Genomic DNA, 24,968 nt, shown 5'->3' on the forward strand with positions numbered 1-24,968 from the left:
CAAAAAACCCGGGAAACCCCTTCCCAGCTTGGTATAAACTTAGTTGAGGAACTTTGTTTTGCCTGTTTTGATTAAGTTACAAAAGTTTACCCTTTGGGATGCCATTGGGGTTTTAGACTAAGGGATTTTTTAGTTTTTCCCTTCAGATTATCATTTTAAATTAAATTGGGGGGGAAACCAAAAAATTTTTTAAAAATAAAAAAAAAAATTTAATTTTTTAAAAAATAAGAAATTTTATTTATTTTTTTAAAACATAAATTATTATTTTAGAAACCCACCCCAAAAAAAAAAAAAATTATTCATTTCAACAAAAATATTATCTAAAATGCTTCAATCTTTAAATATTATTCAAACCCATCCAAAAATATTCTTAAAATTTTGTTTCTGGATTTTAAAAATCCTAAAATGAATTTAAAAATTAGAAAAAAAACCCCCCCAAAATAAAAAAAAAAATTGAAATAAACTTTTTTTTCCCAGTCTTAATAATAACATGTAAATTTTTAAATTACTTTTGGGAGGGTTTTCTTTTAAGGTTGGGTTAGAGTTTAATGGAATTAAATCCTTCTAGGGGCAGGGGGACCCATAATGGTTAAAATGAAAAAAAAAAATTCTAAATATTTTTAAAATCTTAATTTGTAATTTGAAATTTTCCCCTTTCGAATTTTTTAAAGTATTCACAAGGCAATATTTATTTTTTAAAAGATTTTGAAAAATTTAAAATTTCTTTGAAAAGAAAAGACATTAAATTTTTCAGGGTTTAATCAGCCTCTGCAACAAAATCCCCAACAAAAAATTTTAAGAAAAACTGTAAAATAAATAACTTTTTTAAAATGCAAAATTTTTTATTCTTAAATGAAAATGTAACATTTTCAAAATTGATAAAACACAAAAAAGATATTATATGGAAATCTAAAAGAATTCCCTCTATAAAAATGTTTCTTAATTTAAAAATGAAATTTTTTAAGAATTCTGTTTTAAAAAATTTAAAATACAGATTCTTTAGAAGGGGAGGCAATTCCCCCACCAATCCCCCTTTTTAAAAGGGGAATTTTGTTTATGGCAAATTTTCGGGAAAACATTTCCTTTTTGAAAAAAATAATTTTTTTCAAAAGGGAACTATTTAAAATTATTCTATATATTTTACCTAAAAAGATATATATTATGGAAACTAATAAAAACAATGTGAAAAATATAAAATGTTTTCAGTTTTTTTAAGCAAATTCCCCTTTTTTTTTTATAAACTTTTAATAAGATAAACTCTTTTAAAAAGGTTTTTTTACCTTTCTACCCTTAAAAAATTTTTTAGGATAATCTGGACAGTTTTTGGGGGCCTTAAAATTGTAAGTTTTAACCCCCAAAAAAATATCTATTTCCCCCCTGAATGGGGGGGCCCCCCCGGGAAAATTTTTTTTACTTTACTAAAGGGTTCCCTTGAAATGGGGCTACCTTTTAATGCGGGGAATTTATTAAAGGGGGGGAGTTTAAAAAACCCTTCCCCTAACATTTTTTAAAGTCACATTTTAATTTAAGCCTTTCGGGTAATGTGGGGAGTTAGCAAGAATGGGCATTTTAAAAAGGGCAGGACTGGATTCCCTTGTGGTAACACAATCGTACAAGAATCTGTTGAACTGGATATAGGTTTTGGGCCTAAAAAAAACATGTTTAACCAGGTTTTTTGTATATTTTTGGCCTTTCAGTGGTGAGGGTTTGGAATGGACATTCAAATGGGGCAGTCTAATTTTGCCTTGAAAAAAAAGAAAAGGGGGTAAAAACCCCTTTTTGGATAAATTTTTATTATAAAATCCGGAAAGGGTTTTTTTGACCATGATCTTGGTAAAGTAATTTTTGTTAACCTGGCCCCAGGTTTGATTGGCAATATGGGTTATTTTTTGCCAAATGGAAACAATTTTTTTTGTTTAAATTTTTCTACTTTGGACCAGTAAGTTTTAAACCCTCTTTAATGTTGTCATTTGGGAATTGAAACCCCCAATTAAAGTCTCCACAAATTGGCACCAAGTTTCTTTTTTGGGGCCAAAATGTTAAACATATCCCAAAATTTGGGGCAACTTGCGGGTTTGTGTTGGGAGGATCCTATTTTCCCTTTGGGCCATCAGCACCATTGGTCATCCCCCAAACGGGGTTTCACCAAGTTGTTTGCTTTTATGATCCAAAAGAAGGGCAAGGAAAAAGGGGAAAAAACCCCCAAAACAGTTGGGAAAAAAAAGTATTTTAACCTGTTTTTTAAAAATTTTTTAATCCAGGGGGGTTTGGTCAAAGGCTTTGGCCAAGTCAAAAGCGTATGTACACTTTAATGGGGCCTTGGTAAAGCAAAAAGTTGGTTTCAAAGGCTTTGTTAAAATTAACTGGGGGGGGAAAATGCTTAATTTCCGGCCCCTTTTTTTAAGGGGTTTAAAATAGTCCAAGGCAAATCGCTTGATCTAATGGGGGTATTTCCGGAAGGGGCCCCCTTTTGTAAGGGGATGAAAGGGCAGTTCCCCACTTGCGGAATGGTGTATTAGGCGTTTTGAAATGTCAAGGTGAAGCAGTTTTTCTGGGGGGGGTAAAAAAGCCGGGGTACTTAATTTGGAAGGGGTTTTTTTCCTTGGGGGGGCTTTCCTTGCTAAGAGGTGAGGGGGGATAAGTTCAGGAATTTGGGGGGCCTTTGGGGGAAAGGGGGTAAATTTGACAAAAATTTTGTGCTTGGTAAGTAACAGGATAGGGGGAAGTTAAGTCTAATTCGTAAAGGGGTTTTGCCAAGGCCCTGATGAAACGGGAAAAGGGTTTTTGGGTTTCCTTTTTGTTTTGAGGAGTTTTGATTAAAGGCTTTGGGTTTTTTTTTCTTTTGTTTTGAGGCAAAGGGGGATTTTAATTGGCTTTCCCTTTTTCCCTTGGACAATTTTTCCCTTTTGGAAAAGTTTATGGGATGTCCCCTATTTGTGTTTCCTTGGGAAAGCTTTTATTTCCCTTGGTTGGGGGTCCTTAGGACAGGTTTGTTCTGTTGGATCTGGTCCATAGTTGTTGATCCTCAGGGGGGGGTTATGTAAGCTATGTCCCCCCCTTTAGGGGTTTGTAGTAGCTTTTGAATTTTTAGGGTTTGGCGGGGGGGGGGTTGGTGGGTGTTTGAATGAGAAATTTGATTACCGGGGAAAATTTTGGGGATTCAGAGCCCCCATTTGGTGGAAAAAGTCCAAATGTGGGGGAGAAAGCGGAAGTGTATTGGAATGTAAATAATAATGCTGGGTGAGTGCATTAGTCCTGGAATAGTTTATCCAGTCTCTGGTGGAGTAGTTGAAATCACCAAGGATCAGAGAGTTAGCAGGTACCTTGATGGAGTCAAGTAGGTCCAGGTAGGAGGTGTGGGTGTCCTGAGCCATGGAAGGGGGGTCTATAGCTGGCTATATCTTGAATGGGTGTCTTCTCAACTGTCAGTTGCACCTGGAGTAGTTCTAGTGCATCATGTTGGCAAACCAGTCTGGAGGTGTGTTTGTCTTTAATGAAGATAGAGACTCCACCAACGTTAGTCTTCCCAACCTCATTTTGGGGTTGGAATGTGTGGAATTATGTAAAGCCTGGTAAGGCAGGGGTGCTCTTCACAACCTTGAACTAAGTTTCCATGACCACACAGATGTCGTCATCTTCCAGTGCGAGGAGAGTCTCCAGTGATTGCATTTTCAGGTTAAGGCTCCTAGCATTAAGCAGCATGACCTTCAATTTGCTTTTAAGATTTTTATTTAAATTTGTCTTTAATTCCCCAAAAAAAATGGGGGGGGAAACCAAAACCTAAACCCCTGACAGGTGGAGGGCCCTCTTTGGAAAAAACAGGGCCGTTCCCCCAAACAGTTTTAAGAAAAAAATAAATTGTTGAAATAATTTTTTTGTTTGGATTTTGGATCATTTTGGTGGGGAGAAAGCTGCTTAGGGCTGGGTCATACCCCCTACAAACTCGAGTTCAAAGTTTTTATATAGCCCGGGGAAACGCCACTCATTAACCCAAATGAAAAATGAAAATATATTGTACCTGTTTGGGGGACATAAATGCGTGTATGTCTTTGGAGACAGCAATGACCACCTTTGCCTTTCGAGCCTTAGGGGTACTTGGTATGTTACAACATACAATCTATTTACTTTTTATTTTATACCTTATGGGTGTTTTGTAGAACTGGTTATTGTTGCTATCGGATGTGTTGGTTTGTGTGGGAAATTTTAGATGTTTTGGAGGGCTTGTTTTAAACTTTTAATTTTATGGATTATATGTCAAAAGTGGGGAATTGGAAAATTTTTTCCTTTTTTAATATCTCAGTGTTTATTTTACAGGTTTTAAAAATACCATTTCATTAATCATTTCCCAAATTTTTATATATACCCTTAATCCCCTCAAGCTTTACTTTAAAAAAATTTTCACCCTTTGTTTAAAAAAAATTAACAGATCAAATATCAATACAATTTTGTTTGCAAGTTCCAAGATAAAATTTCTATACTGGTTGTAGATGGGTTTTGGGTTATTAATGCAAATTCAAAAAATTAGATCCAAGGCCGAAAATTGGGGGAAACACCTTTGGTTAGCTTCTTTTCCCAAAGGGAAACAAAACATTTTTTCTTTTCTGTTTATTTGTTACAAATTTATTTGGATTTTTATTTAATGTGTTTCATCCATTTTTAATATAAAAAATTATTTTTCTCTTTATTTTCATAGCAAATTTGTTGACTGAATCTTAATCAAACTGGGTTTTTTTAAAAGCTTCCCTTTTGTATTTTAAAAAATTTTAAAAAAAAAAAAAAAAAAAAAAAAAAAAAAAAAAAAAAAAAAAAAAAAAATTTTTTTTTTTTTTTTTTTTTTTTTCTTTTTTTTTTTTTTTTTTTTTTTCCCGGTTTTCCTTTTTTTTTGGTGTTTTTGAAAAAAGGGGGTAATTTTTAAAACCTTTTTTGGGGAAAAATTTTTGTTTTAAGATTTTTTTTTAAAAAAATTTTTTTAAATTTTCCCCTTTTTTTTTGTTTTTTTTTTTTAAAAATTTTGGGCCAATTGGAAAAAAATTTTGGGGGCCTTTTTTGGTTTTTTTAAGAAACCTTTTTTTTTTCCCCCCCCCAAAAAAAATATTGAAAGGTTTTGGGGGAATTGTTTTAATTTTGTTTTAAACCTTTTTTTATAAAAAGATTTGAAAATGGGAATTTTTCTTTTTCACAAAAACTTTTTTTTAAAAAAATAAAAAATAAAAATTTCATTTCAAAGGAAAAAAAAAAAAAAAAAAAAAAAAATTTTATTTAAAAGGAAAAAAATTTGGAAAAAAATCTTTTTAAATTGGGGGGAAAAAAAAATTAATTTAATTAATTTTTTGCCCTAAATTTTTTGAAAATGTAAACCCCCTTTTTTTTGAAAATGCTTTTGTTAAAAAGGTTTAAACCAGGGGGGCCCTTTTTTTTTTTGTTTGGAAAAAAAAATTGTAAAAAGCCCCAAGTTTTTTTTTTTAAACCCCTTTTTTTTATTTTAATCCCCAAAACAATTTAATTTATTTTTAAAACCAAAATTGAAAACCAAAAAAACAAAATTTTTAAGAATCCATTTTGTTCCCAAAGGGGGGGGTTTTTTTTTTTTGGTTTTTTTTCCCTTTTTATATTTTGTTTTTAGGAAAAAAGGGTTTTTTTTTTTAGTGAAAAAAAATTGGGGTTTAAAAGGTTTTTTTTTTTTTAAAACCCAAAGTTTTTTTAAGGATTTTTTTTATTTTGGGGGTTTGCAAAAAAATTGGGGAAAAAAAAAAGTTTCCTAAACGAATTGATGTAATGATTAATCAGTGTTGTTTTAGAAGGTTTTGTTATATTATATTGTATACTTATGCATAGTATGTACCAGGATTTGTTTGATTTGTCTACTATTAAAATTTATTTTAACAGATTAAATTCATTTGTTAATATAGCCGTTAATTCTTTCCAGTTGGCAAAATAATTTGGAATTATCCAGTCTATTGTAGTTTTAAGCACAGATGCTTTTATGTATGTTTCTATTTCTGGGAAGTTCAATCCTCCTTGTTTCCAGGGTCTAATGTGATTAGTTAGAGCTACTCTATTCTTTTTGGGATACCATGAGAATTTTATTAAACATGAGTTTATTTCTTTAAGAATGCATCTTTCAGGAATTAACTGTATTGCTAATGCTACATATAGTACTTTTGGCAATAAGACCATTTTTATTAATTGCAATCTGTCTTCAAAAGTTAATATAATTTTGTTCCACTTTTCTATATATATTTTTATTGTTTCAATAATGTTTTTATAATTCATTGATATTGTTGCATTTATATTTTTGCATAACACTATTCCTAAATAATTTAGCATAAGTTCTTATTTTCCTATGATGGATTTATCTGTAACTTGTAGGTCTTTATTATTATTTAAAAATATAAATTTTGATTTTGATCTATTAAAGTGTAGACCTGAAATCTTATAAAATTTATCCATTACTTCTTCTACCTCTCCTAATGACTCTCTGGAGTTTGATAGGGTTAATAAAATATCATCAGCAAAAAGCATTATTTTAGATATGTACTGGTCATAGACTTCTATTCCTTATTCTTGGATTATTGTGTATTATTTCTGCAAGTATTTCTATAGCCAAAGCAAATAAAATAGGAGGAAGGGGGCATCCTTGTTTAGTACCTTTCATTATATGGATAGATTCTGAGGTGAAATGAAAGGACCTAATTTAATGTAGGCTAAGTTATTAATATATATGTTTTTTAGTAATAAGATGAAGGGAGGAGGAAATTCAAATAATGCTAAAGTTTTAAACAGATATTCCCAGTTGAGGGAATCAAAGGCTTTTTCTATGTCTAATCCGATTACAAGTGTTTCTCTATTTTCTTTATTCACATAATCTATAAGAGTAAGCATCCTTTTAATATTATCATGCGTGTGCCTGTTATATAAAAATCCAGTTTGATCATTATTAATTGTCTTTGATAGTGGGATTTTCATTCTGTTAGCTAGGATTGCCATGAATATTTTGTAATCATTATTCAGTAATAATATAGGTCTGTATAAGGTGCAAAGGTCTGATGGTTTATTATCTTTTAGAATTGGTGTTATAAGAGAATATTTCCATGAGGGTGGTATTTTTGCTTCTGACTGGACTTCTAGCAAAGTTTTATGAAAAAGGGAGATTACTGTTGAAGGGAGTTTGTAAATTTCCATAATTATACCATCTATCCCTGGAGCTTTGTTAGATTTACTTTCTTTTATCTTGTCAACAATTTCTTTGTAGGATATAGGTTTTTGTAGGTCTAGTTTTAAGTTTTCATGAATTTTTTTTATATTGATAAGGTTTGTATCTAAGTTTATTTGGTTGGTATTTAAATCTTCTTTTTTGAAGTGTTCCATATAATGGAATCAAAATGCTTTAAGGATGTCTCCTATATCTGATACTTTTTCCCCTTTCTTTTCATGATATATACTACTAATGTTATTTGCTTTAGATTGTATTTTAATTCTTGTAGATAAGTTATGTAGATATCTGGGGGAGGTGGCTAATGAGTTTATTTTTAATTTTTCCAAGGCTAGACAAGTTTTGTGTGTTAGAATTCCATTATATTTTTTATTTAATTCCTCTGTTTCTTTTTTGACTTCTGGACAATTCTGATTTTTTTTTTAGATTTTGCTGTCAAGAGTCTGGTTTAAAATTCTAATGATTCAGATTCCCACTCTCTAACTTTGTTTTTGTACCAGCTAAGGGTCTTACCAAATAAATACGCTTTGAATGAGTCCCAAACCATGACTCTACTGATTTCTGTTGTATTATTAATTTCAAGAAATAATTGTAACTTTGACAAAATCCCTGGTCTGAATTCTTTAATTTTCGTGATATATGATGGAATTCTAGTTGAGAGGATTAAAGGTTAAACTCTATTTGGAGCTTCAATATCAGAGAGTCACGATCTGAGAAGGGGCATGGAACTATTGAGAAGTTGAGGATTTTTGTTTGTAAATCTTGAACTATGAATAATTTGTCTATTCTGGTTTGTGTTCCAAATCTATGGTCTTTATGGGAAAATAATAAGGATTTATCATCTTTTACTTTAAAAGTGTCTATTAAATGAAATAAATCAATCCATTTTTTAAGAATTTTGAAATAGTTGCTATGCAAAAAGACTTCTTGGTGGTTTCAGAAGCTTCTAAGGTACAATTAAAGTCTCCTCCCAGTATAAGATTTCCTTTATAATTGTTGGAAATAAAATCTGGGTGTTTTTAACCATTCCTGCTCCAATTCCTAGGAACCAATATAAATTGCCTAAGGTCCATATTCTGTTATTAAATTTAATCACAACAAATGCTAGTAGACCTTCTTTGTCTTCATATTTATAAATAACTTTTCATGTGATTATAAAAAACGTAGAAACAAAACCAACTGCTGTAAGTAACCCACACAAAACGTCTCCAAACCAAATAACAAAAAATATTAAATAAAATGAGACGCAGAAGGCTGTAAACTCCAGAATAAGGCCTTTACTCAGTGCAAAAACAAAAGCGTTTTCACAGTTAAGCTTCTTCAGGTGTAAATAAGCACTAATAAAACACATCTTTATATCCAAGAGGTATATCACATGATACAAATTCATATGACAATAGGCCTATATAACTCTATTATATCATGAACAGCTTATCTAAAACTTTATTAATACAAAAATATATAAAAAATATATAAAACATGTATAAAAAACTATCATATGAACATATATATGCATAGCTTATATAAAAAAGCATACATTTAAACTAAATGTTCAACGTTTCAAGGGCCTACTCTTTAGTCTTGGTCTCAAAGGAATACATTCATTGAGACCATGACCATCAGTACTCCTAATTCTGGTAATCCAGACAGCTTCCAAGCTCTCAGTTCTATTACTGATGTCACCCTGTCTCAAGCTCTCATAAGTCAGACCTATCACTCTAAAATTAAAAACATGGGAACTGTCTGTATTGAGAACATGTCTAGCAAGTGCATTGGTCTTATTTCCCCTTCTTAATATTATAACAATGTTCCCTAATACGTTCCTTAAGACATCTGTCTGTCTTGCCAACATAGAATTTGGCACAGACCATACAACAAGCAAGATAAACAACATGGTTACTGTTACATGTAGCTGAAATCCTAAAAATATATTCTCTACCTTGATCAGGGTGAAGAAATGTCATACTACTATCTATATAACAACACCAATTGCAGTGTCCACATGGATTGGTGCCACTATTACCACTGTCATGTCTATTCTCTTTAGGATAACACAATCTCCTCTTGAGGGACCTCTCATTTCTAAAACTAATCCTAGGGACATAATCAACAATACTGGCAATCTCATCATCTGTCATTAAAACCTGCCAGTGTTTCTTAATAATATCAACATATTTATTCACATCTGCAGTATACTTCAAAGAAATTCTTAAGCTAGTCTGAGTGGAAACTCTAATAACATCTCCAGGAGAATCCTTCCTCAAAGAGAAAAATGGTCTAGCTTGTTGACCTCACTTGTCTATTGCTCCTGGTATCTGTTTTGTTAAAAACTTATCATTATATCCTCTATCTTTCAAATGCCTCATTACCCTACCTACTTCACAATTGAAATCCTCGTCTCTAACATTGAGCCTAGAAGCCCTCATTACTTGGTTAGTGACTATGTTCTTAAATATATGAGGTGGATGTGCACTGCTGCGATGTAGAAGATGGTTAACATGACACTCCTTCCTATGCTGCTTAGTGTACACTTCCCCACTCGAATCTCTCAACACAGCTACATCTAAAAAATCCATCTTATCATATGACATCCTGTGTGTGAAACACAAATATTCAGTCGTATTGTTGACATACACCATAAATTCAGAGAACTGTTCATACCCACCGTCCCACAAAATAAAAACATCATCAACAAATCTAAGATAGAACAAAATGTGTTCCCTGAATGGACCTTTAAAAATATAATTCTCTTCCCACACAACCATTACTGCATTCGCGTAGCTATTGGCACATGAAGTGCCCATAGCTATGCCATTGCATTGTCTAAACACATAACTACCAAATAAAAATAAATTGTGTTCCAACACTATCTCTAATAGTTGCAACAATAAAGTAACAACTTTGGCAGAGTAGTTCATATGGCATTCCAAAAACTGTTGTGTAGCTGTAATCCCAGTTGCATTGGGTATCATAGTAAATAAAGAAACTACATCCAAGGTGACAAATTTAGCATCACAACCAGTATATGTCAAAAAGAACCCATACAGATCTCTTAAAAAATGCTCAGTATCTCTAAGTACATGTTGTATGTCATTTAGAGCAGGTCTAAGATGTTTCTCTACAAAAATGGAGATAGGTTCTGTGCACCAGCCCCTACTAGAAACTATCGGTCTCATAGGGGGTTCTTGGACTGACTTATGAACCTTAGGTAGGCCCTGTAATATTGGTATAATCGGCTTCGCAACCACAAAATAATCAAACAGTTTCTTATCAATTAACTGTTGATCAAATACATTTTTCACATTAGTATAAACATTAGATATATACACTGAAACCTGCATTATAGTTAATGCCTCATAAAAAGAGTTATCCCCCAAGCTTTCAAACATCTTGGTCTCATACCAGCTCTTATCAAGTACCACAATGAGACCACCCTTATCTGCTGGTTTGAAAACAAGGTGACTATCAGTCTCAAGTTCCCTCAAGGCAAGAGCTTCCTGCCTAGATAAATTAAAACATTTGTTGCCCATAGAATCTAAATTAGAAGTTACACATGTATCATACATGTCACATATACAAAGCTTCTCAAAGGCATTTATCAATGAATTGCTGTTAGGAATAAATGAACTTGGTTTCACAAAAACATTATGAACATTTTCTACATTACTACCAGTGTCTCTATACATCAATTTTAGAGTCAAATTCCTGGTGAAAGTCTTGAGGTCCAAAATGACATCCGCATAACAAGAGCGACTAGTAGGGATAAACGAAAGGCCCTTACTTAACACTGATAAATGATGTTTATTCAGTGTAACACTAGATAAATTCAGAATTAATCCCTCTTGGCATTGGAAAATGCCCTTTTTATACTTATCTGATTGCCTGTGGAATTGTCCCATTTCCTCTTGCCTGCATTACCACGACTCCTTCCTCTTGACTGGTCTCTGTTCAACCTGAATGAATTCTCTTTCATCGGTAAAGGGAATTCGATGTTATAACGCTGTAAAAAATCATTGGAACTAGTAGTTGATTCTAAAGAATCAAGTCTCCCTCGATGCACTTGCGCTACAGTGGTGATAATCTTCCTCTTGGCTCCTAAATCCATAGGACACGCCGTCAGAGCTGTAGTATCATGTATTACTTCCACCTCTCTCAACTGTTCTACACGTGAAGTCCTAGATGCTTCTGCTCTCTCAGTCGCATTCACAGCAACGTCCGATGTGGATGTAGCGCTCAACAAATTCGTTCCCTCTCGGTCACGCTCCTCTCTCGGCCAAGTAAAGATGTTCCCAGTTCTAAAATCCATCCTATCTCTGACAATTTTACCAACCTTAATTTTCTGTAGCTTACTCTCATATAAAGCGAGAGAGTTCAAGATATCTTCTATATATGAGTCTAGTATATCCGTAGAATAGTCTTTAAGTAAATCAGTGTACATTTTATTAATAGAAGTAACCAGGGCACCCATCTCCCTTTCTGCTGCTGTAATTAAGAGACGCAAGTAACAAAAACTAGTCTGTGGAATTGTCTTCTGCCATTCCATTAACAAAATATTGTCCCCATTATGAAAAGAGGGCATTTTCAATACACGTAGCCCACGAGGTATTATCTGTTCAGCAAGACATACCTCAAGATGAAATTTCTGGAACTGACTTCTCTTTAACTTGGAAAGTTCCTTCTCCAGACTGAAAAGTTGAGTTTTAAGGGCTATGACATCAAAATTCTCACTTCTCTTCTCCACAGCTGTTTCTTTACAATTAACTAATGGATTGTTGATCTCCTTAATACTGGATAAATAATGTTGTAGCTTAATATTACGAGAGTTAGATATAGAAGCAGGAACAGATGAATCTAGTTCAGTAATTTCCTCAGCCATCTGAGTGGGGTTACAAGCAGAAATAAGAATTTAATTTTAGAGTGATAGGTCTGACGTATGACAGCTTGAGACAGGGTGACATCAGTAATAGAACTGAGAGCTTGGAAGCTGTCTGGATTACCAGACTTAGGAGTACTGATGGTCATGGTCTCAATGAATGTATTCCTTTGAGACCAAGACTAAATAGTAGGCCCTTGAAACATTGAGCATTTAGTTTAAATATATGCTTTTTTATATAAGCTATGCATATATATGTTCATATGATAGTTTTTTATACATGTTTTATATATTTTTTTATATATTTTTGTATTAATAAAGTTTTAGATAAGCTGTTCATGATATAATTGAGTTATATAGGCCTATTGTCATATGACTTTGTATCATGTGATATACCTCTTGGATATAAAGGTGTGTTTTATTAGTGCTTATTTACACCTGAAGAAGCTTAACTGTGAAAGTGCTTGTATTTTTGCACTGAGTAAATGCCTTACTCTGGAGTTTACAGCCTTCTGCGTCTCATTTTATTTAATATTTCAAGTGATTATGTTTTTCTTCCAGAGAATTGATACTCCTTTTGTCTTTGTTCTATAGGAGGATTGAGCTAAGACTGTATAGTCCTTAGGGTTCCAAATAAATCTATCATTAGTCTTAAAATGCATTTCCTGGAGAAATACTACTTGTGTCTTATTTAGATTTAAATATTTTAGTAAGTTTGATCTTTTATTTGCATTATTTAAGCCATTAGTATTTAATGATAAGAATGTTAAATCCATTTCAAGTTATTGTTGGAAGAAACTTTTTGCTTCTTTTTTTTAATTTTTATTTTGATTATAGTAGTTATACCATATTCTCTGATAATATCGGATGTTATTTTTATGTGTGTAAACTTGGGAGTGTAATTTAATGTTCTTTCTTCTTTAAATATAAGTAGGGTAAAAATCTGGTCAGGCTTTAAAAAAGTACTGTAAAACATTAATTCTAAAGTATCAAATACAAGTAAATAGGAATTTCCCATTAAACATGGAATGAAAGTCATTCCTAATCCAACAGATAAAGATCGATCTATTGGATTATCACTCATACCTTTAACCAACAATATCAACTGAGCTCCATATGTTAAATTACTATATGGAGAATTTTCTTAAAAGAGATATAAAATTCTATATTATTCTATTATTGTTATATAGTATTTTATATATCAGGATGGAATGTTAGTAGTGTAAACAATTATTATGCTGACTTAGAAAATATCCAATATTTAGTTACCCTTAAGAGATCCCAAATATGTCAGATATGTCATTTTGGATAAAGTAAATGCAACAGAGCAGCATACACTAAATAAACCAACAACAACTAGATTATTACTAAAATAATTTGACTAAAAGGACTCTACATGAGACAATGAGTGATTACCAATGAAATATGAATTTACTGTAGATGTACTGTCTTCCTTTACTTTCCCACTCTTCAGCTCACCAACTTCAACTTACACTTATTAAAAGACATGGCTTATCAGTGGTATCCTGACTCTGAGTAGAGGCGCCCTACATTCTAGTGTGCAGTGCTTTTACATATTTATAGATTTACAAAGCAAAGTCTAAGAATGAACTGTGATCACCCTGACAATTCCCATCCTGCATAGGGCACCTCCTGCTTCCAGAATGGGTAATCACATCAGGTCTAGAATGAATGTGAAGGTACCTATATGATAATCAAGACTTACCTTAGGTGAGTATTAATCAAATAGTATTTAGAGCATCTTATAGAGTTCTCGGGGCAGTTAGAATACTCTTAAGCCTCTTCTCCCTTGACCAAAAACAGAGATTTCACTTCCCTTTCTTTCCCTTGTTTTAAATCAGTACTAATAAAAGAAATTCAGCAAACATAGATAAACAGAAATAACATTCAGTAATCTGTCTTGTACATGACTCGCAATCCATTAAACAAGTCAGTGACTAACATCACTTTAGTAAACATTATAAAGACAAATTATAAATAATTTCCTAGCTCTTTAAATTTTATTGATAAAGCAAAAAGTTAACAATAAGCTATTTTAACTAAAAGTATAAAGCATTTAATTTTTTCCTTGCATGTATACATTTCTACTTATATTGTGGTGTCAATAGCTGTCTTTGAAATCTGTACAATACATCACTTCTTCAGATCATTCCTTTATCAATTCAGGTTTTGTTTTGTCAAAACGGCAACAATATTTCAAGGGCACAATTAATATTTAGACTGATGTTTCAAATAAATAACTTGTCAGTTGCCAATTGAGTTAGTTTAGAATGCATGGTCAGTGCAAATATAGCATGTTGCAAAAATAATATGTATTTTTTCGTGTGTTCTAGAGGCTGTCATATGCAAGTGACATATATAATGTAGCATATATAGAGCATATAGTTTATGGATTCAGGTTGTTAAAGTAAATTATGCTTATTAATCAGGCAATTTCATTTAAATTCACAAGTAATTTGGGAACATTTCAGTTGAGTTTCCAGAAATGTGTAGTCCAATGTGAGTAATTGAGTCCACTTTTCCTCATAAACATATGTCACAATTCATTAAACTAAGCAGAGTCTAACATCTGTCTAATAATCATTATAAAGACAAAGAATAGTAATTTCTTAACTCTTCAAACTTTCTGATATCGCAAAATGTTGACAGTTAGCTATTTTAACTGGAAGACTAAAACATTTCAATACTTACTTGGGAATATACATTTTTACTTTTACTGTAGTGTCAACTGTCTTTGAAATCTATGCATTACTTCACTTCTTTCAAGTCATTCATTTTACAGTTCACATTATATTTTGTCAAAATGTCAATAGCATTTCAAGGACACATTTAATATTTAAACTGATATTTTAAATGAATAGCTATCAGTTGCCAAGTGAGTTTGTACAGAGTGTGAGGTAACTGCAAAAATAACATGTTGCAAAAAGTAATATGTATCTTTTCATGTGCTCTAGAGACTGTCCGTTTCAAGTAGCATATAAAATGTAAATTTCACAGTGCAGACAGCTTGTGGAATCAGCATGTTAAAATGAGTCTTCTTCTTTTGGCTTTTCCCGGTTAAAATGAGTACTACTTTTTAATCAAGCAGCTACATTTTAGTGTACATGTAGTTTGGGAACATTTCAGTTGTGTTTCCAGGAATATGTAATCCTATGAGGATAAATCATAAAATATATACAAATAGTTCTATTATGTATTTATTTTACCTTGTTTAGGTTGTTTTTCATTTTAATAACTAAACATTACTTTTTCTTATTATTTGTAATCTGTGAGGCTAAATGCACTACGCAGATTCACAGTGTCCTTAGAAACTGCAGCAGTTGTTTACTGTTGCTATGGCAACGCAAATAGAATGTGAAGAAAGCTTCACTTCTCTTATCCAACAATACATTTTTCCCCTCCTTTTTTTTTTTTTTTTTTTTTTTTTAATATATTTGTTAATACTAAAAGGAAATAATTCAAAGGACATATGTACATGAATGGAACATTTCAGAGTTAATCACGAACACGTCCCCAAATCCCAATAAGCATAACAGTGACTATCATTAATCTAATAAATATTGTAATAATTAATTACGTTCACTATTCCAATTAGTCTACCTTAAAACTAGATTATTTTAGACTATTATTTATCTATGTATAGATAGTGAGTTATTAAATATATATAGACTATATTAGTATAGTACATAGGAGAGAATTTAGAAAGGGAGAGAATATGCAGTTAAAATAAATAATGAGAAGAGAGAAAGAAAAGAGAAAATTAAGAGAAAATACATATATACTATGTGTGTTGATTTACAGTATAAATATTTTATGGTGCTATATAACCCTCCTTCTGTGAAAGAAAAGTACCCTGTTTTACATACCTGAGGTAATGTGAAAACTCTCATGTGTCATCTATTTTCAAAAAATATAGAAAAAGATTCCAGTAGTTAGTTACTTTTGTTTTAAAATTCCAAGCAGTAAAATTGGTCCTTTAAAGTAATGTTAAAATAATTCATATCACAGTAGATGCTTTGAGAGATTTGGCTGTAACAGTATCAGTCTTTTGCTTCTTCATTTTGACATCTGTCCAGACATTTATTTCTTTTGTTTTCTTGAGAGAAGGTGACATCCAATCCATAACTTCTGGTAAAGTAATCACATTATTAGTTTTAATAAATGAAGAGGCTTCCTCTAAGTCAATAAAAGTCCTCATCTCGTTGGCATACAGTATTCTTATCTTAGCTGGAGATTCAAGTTGTGCCTTGATGTTATTTTGTTTCAGAAACTTAATCATTGGCCACACTTTTTTTCCTTTGTTCCATTATTCTAGATGAATAGTTGTTATCAAATCTTATCAGTCTCTGTTTATATTTTAGAGGTGCCTTCCTCCAAGCAGATCTTAAAATCAGTTCCTTGTCCCAGTATGAAAGAAATTTGATAATTACTGACCTAGGAGGAGAGTTTGAGTTAGTGGCAGGTTTCTGTGTGCCCTTTCAATGCCAAAGGGAAGTCCTTCTTTTAAATTTAAAAAGTCAGGGATCCAGCTTGATAAAAAGGAAATAATATCCTCACCTTCTGTGTTTTCAAGTAATCCGAAAATCCTGATGTTATTTCTCTTCTCCCTATTTTCCAAGTCATCTACTTTATTAACCAACCAAGTGTTTTGTTTAAGAAGCAATTCTTTCTGTGTTTCCTCTTCCTTAAGTCTGCTTTCTAAGTCATTTAGAGAAACCTCTCTTCCTGTTATTCTTGTCTGGTGTTGTTGTAGCATTTCCTTGAGGGTGTCAGCCTGTTTTTGATTGCTTGTTTTAAGATTTTCCAGGTTCTCTTTAAAATCATCCATCTTCAAAGACAACTCCTGCAGGGTAGATGCCATCTGTTGTAGTTCCTTCTTTAAGGCAGTATATTCTGGTGCGAATTCTTTGAGTTGCTCATTTTAACAAGTGAATATATCTCCAAGCTTTTTGACAGAAAATTATTTGTAAAACTTCACCAAAGTTTCTAATTATGTAAATTAGTCTATTAGCTATAAGATTTTAAACTTTGAAGAGAAAAAAAGAATATTTTTCCTGTCTTATTTAACTAGTTATATGGAGCTCTAAAATACTGCTGCTTTCAGTTAGCCATTCAGGCTCCGCCCCAAGAACTGGATCTTGATTAAAGGTTTTATAGGGGGCCAGGCTACAAATCTTTCTATTCCAAACTTTATACATAAGAGAAATATGAAACTCAAAAATATAGCGGAAAGATCCTGTAAGCTTTACAAAACACTATGGTACATCCAAATTAGGTTCCTGTCTGCAATGTAGGTACATATATGATACTACCAATATTACTATAGTATTGTACCGTAGGGGTATTAAGAACATCTGTAAATGCAATTGTAAGACAGAGTTAGTTTACATTGCTATGTGTAGTTCATGTGTCAGTTTTTATGTGGGTAAAACTGAGAGGCAACTTAAGATCAAGATATACGAACATTATTATGCAATAAAGAACAATGATTTCTGTAATGCACTATATAAACATTCCATTAGTTGTATGAATTTCAAAACATTTTGTTCTATGTAGTTGTGAAGGTTCTGACACCTACCTGGGGTGGTTGTTGGGGTGTGACCATTGAAACTAAAGAGTTGCAGTGGCAGATCAAGCTTAACATGGCATCCCCACAGGATTAAATAAGATATAATTGAACAGATTGCTGCAATTGAATTATATGGACATGTAACAGTTACTGATATCATGGTTTTTAATCAATTTTAATTATTTTTTTAAGTTGTTTTCTTCGATTGTGGTTAATATCTTTATTCTGGTTTTAAAAATACAAATTCATATTTAAATACTTTTTAATATCTTAATATATTTTGCTATATGCATGTAGATTATTTAATCTTAAATAGGTAATAGTATGTTCTTTTTACACCTTATTAATTTTTTAATTTACTTAATTGAGTTAGTTGTCTGATTGGATGTGTTTTTATCACATCATTTTTGTAACTGATAGAAAGGGTTGCATGTACTAGTGTGGACTATCTAATGAAATCCTAAATATGATACAGGATGAAAGCGCTCATCTTGTGATTAAAGCGATTTTCCTGTGTGCCAGGAAAACTTTTTTCCAACAAGAAATGACATGTTCAAACATTTTTTAGACATTTATCAACTCTTGCTAACAGAATAAGGCCAAAACATGTAATTGGTGAACTTAAAATATATTATGCTACTGCATGCAGCCTATCAAAGAAATTCTTGGCATTTTTAGTACTATGTTATAACTATGATTATGACATCTTAGCCTTGACAGAGTCATGGGAATGTAAAGATCTGGTATTGACAGGTTCCAAAAAAGACACTAATTTACATCATGGAGGTATGGAGGAATAGTTTTCTTTTTATCTGATAAGATGGAATCTAAGCTTATTCCTTCTGATCCAAATCATGAGATATTAATGCTCCAGTGACTCAGGTGCTTTTAGACTAAACATCCCATGCTATTACAAACGTCCCAAACTTCATACCCTCAATCAAGATGAATTCATAGACAGTTTAGCCAAAATTTTACACCCAAACAGCTTGATAGTCTTAGGGGATTTCAGCTATCCAAACACTGACTGGATAAATGGTACTTTTGTCAAAGCTGTGAGGGGGAGTTTCTTTATATGTTTAGCATGAGGAATTATACTCAACTGGGTCATTTTCTAACATGAGGAAGTAACACTTTGGACTTGCATGTGAAAAATATTCCAGACAAGATGTTCAAAATAATTAATTTAAATCTAATGGGCAACGTGGACCATGTTGGCTTCTGCTTTTTTTTTTTGATTTACTAGTCACTCAAGATTACAAAATAAAGTATGACTGTGCCAAAATATTAAATAGCAATATTGCTCTAGAAATCAACTCACTACATGAAATAACAAGTACTATTTCTGATGCATCTCAGTGTTGGGTATTCTTTGAAACATTTGCTCTACCTTGACAGATACTGTAAAAAAACTTTTAAGTATAGAAAAGAGGCTACTTTAACCCATCATGGTGGAAGAAAAAACATGACAATCTATTGAAGCTACCCTGACCGGGAATCAAGAGCACTGAATCCTAACCACTAGACCATCAGAGACTCCCCTAAAAATGCATTGAAGCTTCAATAAGATTACAGTAATTAACAGCAGATGCAATACAAGTTCTTGCTTTAGTTCATACTGCATAGGAAACACTACACTGTCAGTCTGCAGACTGTTACAAGCCTAGCTAATAATCAGAGATCAGACTCAAACCCTGTACCTTGTATCTGTGAGGTAAAGACATTAACCATTATGCTGATTCCACTACTAAAGTGCAAACAATAAGAGTGCCATTTTTAAATGGTTTAATACATCAGCTAAGCGATATTACAATGCTGCATGTAAAAAATGACACTAGCTTTTAAAAATGTGTTATGAGACTCAAATATAGCTACTTGGTAATAACAAGAATTTCTTTTCTTATGTAAATAAAATAAATGGAAAAACCTTAAAGGTGCAGGACCAGTTTATTATAAAAACAGATTATTACATGACAACAGTGAGTTGACTCACGACTGCGGTGGTGGTGCTGCGGTAGCATTGTCGCCTCATAGTAAGATGTTGTCCTGTTCGATTCTCAGCTAGACTAGAGTGTCTTCTGTGTGGAGACATGCGTGAATGGGCGTACCTTTGTTGAAGGTTGTGTGTCGGGGCCGGCAACTCGGCATGTAAAAATCTACTGCCAATCATTAGCGGACCGGAGTTCCGCTGTGGCGACTCCTAACAGGGAAAAGCCGAAAGACACAACAACAACAGTGAGTTGACTCAGATGTGTAATGAGCATTTTTCAAACATTTATGCCTACTCAGCATCTGAGAGATTTCAGCCCTGTGAAAAAGAAACAATGTCAAACATTCTTCTAGTTATTACTGAAGATATTTTGTCTTATCTTTATTGCTCTCCCATATTGGGAAAACATTTGAATGCTTTCAGAAAACATTATCTCCTAGACATTGAAAGAAAAAAAGTATTCTGTTTTTATTGCTCATTATCAGATTGTCTCCATGGAGACATGAGAACCAGATACAGAGTTGCTTCTACAAGTGCTCATTTATTTGCTAGGGGAAAACTTTTTATTATATTCAATTTTCTTTTTTTTTTATTTGCTTTCTCTTAAAACTTGTTACCAGATCAAGCCAAGGGCCTTAATCCAATCATTCCCCTATGCAAGAATGAGAAAAAAGCACATCATTTTGTGTTGTATCCTGCTCTTTTAACCAGACATTTCTTCTTTTTTTACATCGCAGTGCTTACATTTTCTAAAACTGAACAAGGAAAAAGATAAAAAGAAAGAAAGTAGAAGGAAAAAAAACAAGGGCATCTGTTTACTTCAGTATTCCCATTATACTTGGAAATAACTAACAAAACTTTACTTTATAGCATGCAAATTATATCACGCATTATAAAAATACTACTGTTAAGAACAAAATTTTGTTTTACTTAAAGTTAAGTCTTTCCTTCCTCTTTCCCTCTCCTAAATGTTCTTCTAACCATTAATTACATTTATTTATTTTACATTTGTTGACCGGGCTAGTCCAGCTGGAGATATGTCCATTTTCAGTGGAGGCCCAGGGAGAAAAGCTCTAACAAACACAAAAAAAATACAGTCTCATTTATAATATGAGACATTTACAAATACATCTAAATTTACAGATAATACATGAAGTAGGGTATAAGCTTTAGAGTCAACTACAAGTTTAACAAAGTCAAAAAAGTCTATTATTTCCAGGTTTTCTTGTTCTGTCATGTTTCACAATTATAATTAATGCTTTGTAATCTCATCTTTGTCTGTTTCTGAGTTGCTGGTTTTATTCCTGTGGATTTCCATCTCCCAAATCAAGTCTCTGCCTCATTTCCAATGTACTCTCGGTTCTTCTAGTCAACTCTTGCCCTTTTTTCTGTCTCTCAAGTATTCTCCATTGAACCATTGGAAAAGGTTTCACTGGCACAGTCTCTCTCTGTGGTCTTTATTACCAGAAGAACAAGAAGCAGAATCTCCTTCTGTTTCATAGCTCATTTTTGTTGGACAAACTTTTGTATTTCCTCCTTAGCATGTTCTGCATCAAAAAAGGATTCTATCTCTCCAGGAAAGAATATTCAGAGAATAGCTATGTACACTAGCTTGAATTTCGTGACTGCTTCTCAACATTCCTTGATTCATGGAATAAATCTACTCCTCTTCTGCCTAGTGAATAGTAAGTAATCGTTTTCCACAAACACTCTACTCTTACCCACTTTTAGTACTTGATTCTGACAAAACTGTGGCAGAAGGACAAACTCCTGCTGGTAGGATTGCATCTTTACTATTAAAGGTCTAGGTTGCTTTCCCATGGCCTGGTTATCAACATACATCCTATGTTCCCTTTCAGTTAACACCTCCTGCTTTGGAATACCAGTCCAGTTGCTTATTAGTGCCTTCATAAAATTATTACTGTATTTTCCTTCCAACTTCTCTGGCACAGCAGAAAATCTCAGGTTTTCCTTAAGTGCTTTGTCTTCTTATTCTTTTATTTTTAGAAATATCTCTTCTTGAGCAGTATCATATTCAACCACCCTTTTCATAATTTCGATCTCTGATTTGTGTAGCTTTATCACCTCATCAGAATATCTGTTTAAAGCTTCTTCCATTTTTTCAATCCTTTTGTTACTTGAGTTAATACACTCCTTCAGTGTTTCGTTTATTTCAATCAGCTCTGTTATACATTTGACTTGTTTTTTCCCCTAGGTTACTGGAAGTCATGTCTTGCACCAAAGCTGGAGGTTGCACTACTTTTTACTTGACAGCTGCAGAACTCTTCCTGTCAGTGTTTCTTCTTCATCCTTTATGATTGATTTTCTTTCATGTTCACTGAATTTCTTTTTTGGTGGCATCCAAGAAGTGCACTTAGTATCTCATTACTGAAATTTACCCCAAAATACAAGTTTACTGAGTTTCTTTTCTGAGTTTCTGTTTTCACACTGGGAGAGCTGAAATTAAGCATTACTCAATGTGCAATCCTCTTGGAAGTCTCAGTTACTTGTGAAGATACTGTTACAAAATCTTTAGATAAACTAATATAAGTGCAGAGCCCTGGTCCAGACAATAAGGTTATGTTCTGGTTAAAAGCAAGAATTCCACTGCAACTTTTGAACATCTATATTTTATGAACTACTGTCAAATGGTTGTGTCCGACCAGCATGGAAATTAATCAATATTATCTCCATTCATAAGGGAGGTGCTACTGACAGAGTAGAACATTATAGCCTATTAGCCTGACTCCCTTATTAAGAAGAACACTTGAGAGGTGTATTTGTTCTTAGTTGCACTCTAATGTTAATACTGTTCCATTATGTGATTTGCACTTATTAACTTGGATAACTTCTACGAACCAGTTAATATTGCTTTGTATTAGGGGCTAAGTATATGTGTTATTTATTTATAACTTTCAAAAGCCTTTGAAACATCCCTCACTGTCTAATTATTGATTCCTTAAAGAAGCCTTGTATCGATCCATAAATTATCAACTCGGTAGCAACATGGTTTTACAACCAGAACAAAAGAGAAGAACTATCAGATCAGTATTCAGACTGGGCTAGAATTACTTCAGGTGTACCCAAGTGTTTTGTTTTAGGGCCCACATTGTTCAAATTGTTTTTTCTCATATTTACCATCTTGCAGACCATGATTGATATCTAAATGTGTAGATAACATCAAAACTGAAGTTCCTCTGTCCAGCGTTAAAAAGGAAGCACATTTTAATAGCTACCTCAGTGATTTTAATTGTTGTTTCAACAGTTCTGGTCCAAATAACCATGATAAAAGCAGGATTCTGTAACTTGGCAAAAGCAATCCTTTATTTAGTATCAAATGTTGTGCTTTTGAACTATCCCAGTTTTCAGAATGCAAGAACCTTAGTGTTAAGATCCATAATAACTTAAAATTCAAAGCAAATGTCAAGCATGTGCAAATGAGATGCTAAACTGAGGTCCCATCTGCCTGTGTTGGTGGTGGCTCAGGTGGATGTAAAAGATCTCACTGGATCTATCAAAAAAGAGTTCCCTGATCCCTTGCCAAATTTCTCCTACTCTCTACGAATGCCACCCCAGGTCCTCCCCCTGAAAAAATGGGACTAACCCAGTCAACAAAAAGTAAATAAAATAAAATATACTCCATTTCCCACTTTGAGCAGAAGACATACAACTTTTCCTAATGGAAATTGGGTAAAACTGCAACAGCAAGACTGTGACTGTGAGAAATCTAATTTGCAATATTTGCTATCAAAGTAAAAAAGGACTAATGTGAACTGAACTTTGAGAGTTCTTTACAAGATTTTCAGACTATTACAACTTGGCCTCCATGTAAATGATGCACTTAAGAATGCTATTCCACCCTTTAGGACTTCCTTGCCACTAAGGGCTGGAACTGACTGCACCGTACTGTTTCCTTATTACAGGGAGTTTGGTCATGTCATGTTTACGTTGAAAAAGCACTGCTTTATCTGAAGAAACATATGCAAGTTTTACTTGCCATAATAACACATTGAAAATGCACTGAATTCTCTACCCCAATAAGAAGCCATGTATCCTTATTGTACCACATGCCAGACAGTACTAGTAAAATATCTGTGAAGGTCTGTGTTTATTATCATTGTGTAAAAGGCCATATATCAGTTCTCCTTGCAGAGTTCTTGCTAAAACATTCACAGAATTACATGATACTCCTGCTTAAAATTCACCTAAGACTGACCTTCTACTCCTAATAATTTCAACACAGTTCAATGCAAAGCTGAATTTGACAACAACAGACTACTTCTCAGCATTGGGAGTTTTGGTCATACTGCGCTTCCAAAAATAAAAGCATTGCTTGTTGAAATATATACAATATCTAATTTTGAAGTTTATGTTATGACTTTCAGAAAAGCTACATCATGAAAATTTGCTGCATTCCCCACTTAAGAAGTGATAATCACACTTCTATGGAAAATGAGTATATTACACAATGCAAAATTGTGACAGAAACGTAAATATGAAACACTACATTTGGTGCCAGTGTAAAAGATCATATATGAGTCCCTGTTTGAAAGTTCTTATTAAACATTTCAGGGAATTATAGTGGATCATTCAGGTGCAAAATACATTTAAGATTGCTAGTCTACCCTTAGGGACTGTAATGTTTCTAATGGCAGAATCTGAATGCCCTATTAGTACATGGATTTTTTGTGGGTTATGTTTGTAGTTGGAAAAGTACTGCGTTGCCTTATGAAATATATATATATATATATATATATATATATATATATATATATATATATATATTTTTTGTGTGGGTCTACTTCACATAATCGAACATCCAAATGTTCGACTTTCATATGGCCGAGACCATATAATCGAACATTTGAATGTTCGACAATGTGAAAAAAAATAAAGAAACAAACCAAAAAAAAAAACTAAACAGTGCTAGCAGGGGGGGCAAGCTCCCCTGAACCCCCCACACCCCCTGCTGTTTAAATATACCAACTCTGAGACCACACTACATTGTGGTAAAGGGAAATCTTCCCATTTCATAGTCTATGGAGATCCCCAGTCAGAACGTTCAAACTTTTAAAAGTTCGATCATATAGTCTCAGTCATATGAAAGTCGAGCTTTTAAAAGTTCGACCACCTGAAGGGGACCCACATAAATATATATATATATATATATATATATATATATATATATATATATATATATACACATACATATATATATATATATATATATATACATACATACATACATATATATATATATATATATATATATATATATATATATATATATACATACATATAT

The 24,968-nt window shown here is 32.8% G+C and overlaps 1 protein-coding gene across 1 annotated transcript in view; it reads right to left on the reverse strand.

Annotated features, from left to right (window-relative positions):
• Positions 1–24,968, reverse strand: part of DOCK8 (dedicator of cytokinesis 8) — a 1,731,107-nt gene that overhangs the window by 954,953 nt on the left and 751,186 nt on the right. The window contains exon 15 of the mRNA XM_044064485.1: positions 11,123–12,089. Coding sequence (XP_043920420.1) covers positions 11,123–12,089 — 967 coding nt within the window. The remainder of the gene's footprint in view (positions 1–11,122; positions 12,090–24,968) is intronic.

This window comes from Protopterus annectens, chromosome 2.part2 (assembly GCF_019279795.1).
Source record: "Protopterus annectens isolate FY-2018-M chromosome 2.part2, PAN1.0, whole genome shotgun sequence".
Taxonomy (NCBI): domain Eukaryota; kingdom Metazoa; phylum Chordata; order Ceratodontiformes; family Protopteridae; genus Protopterus; species Protopterus annectens.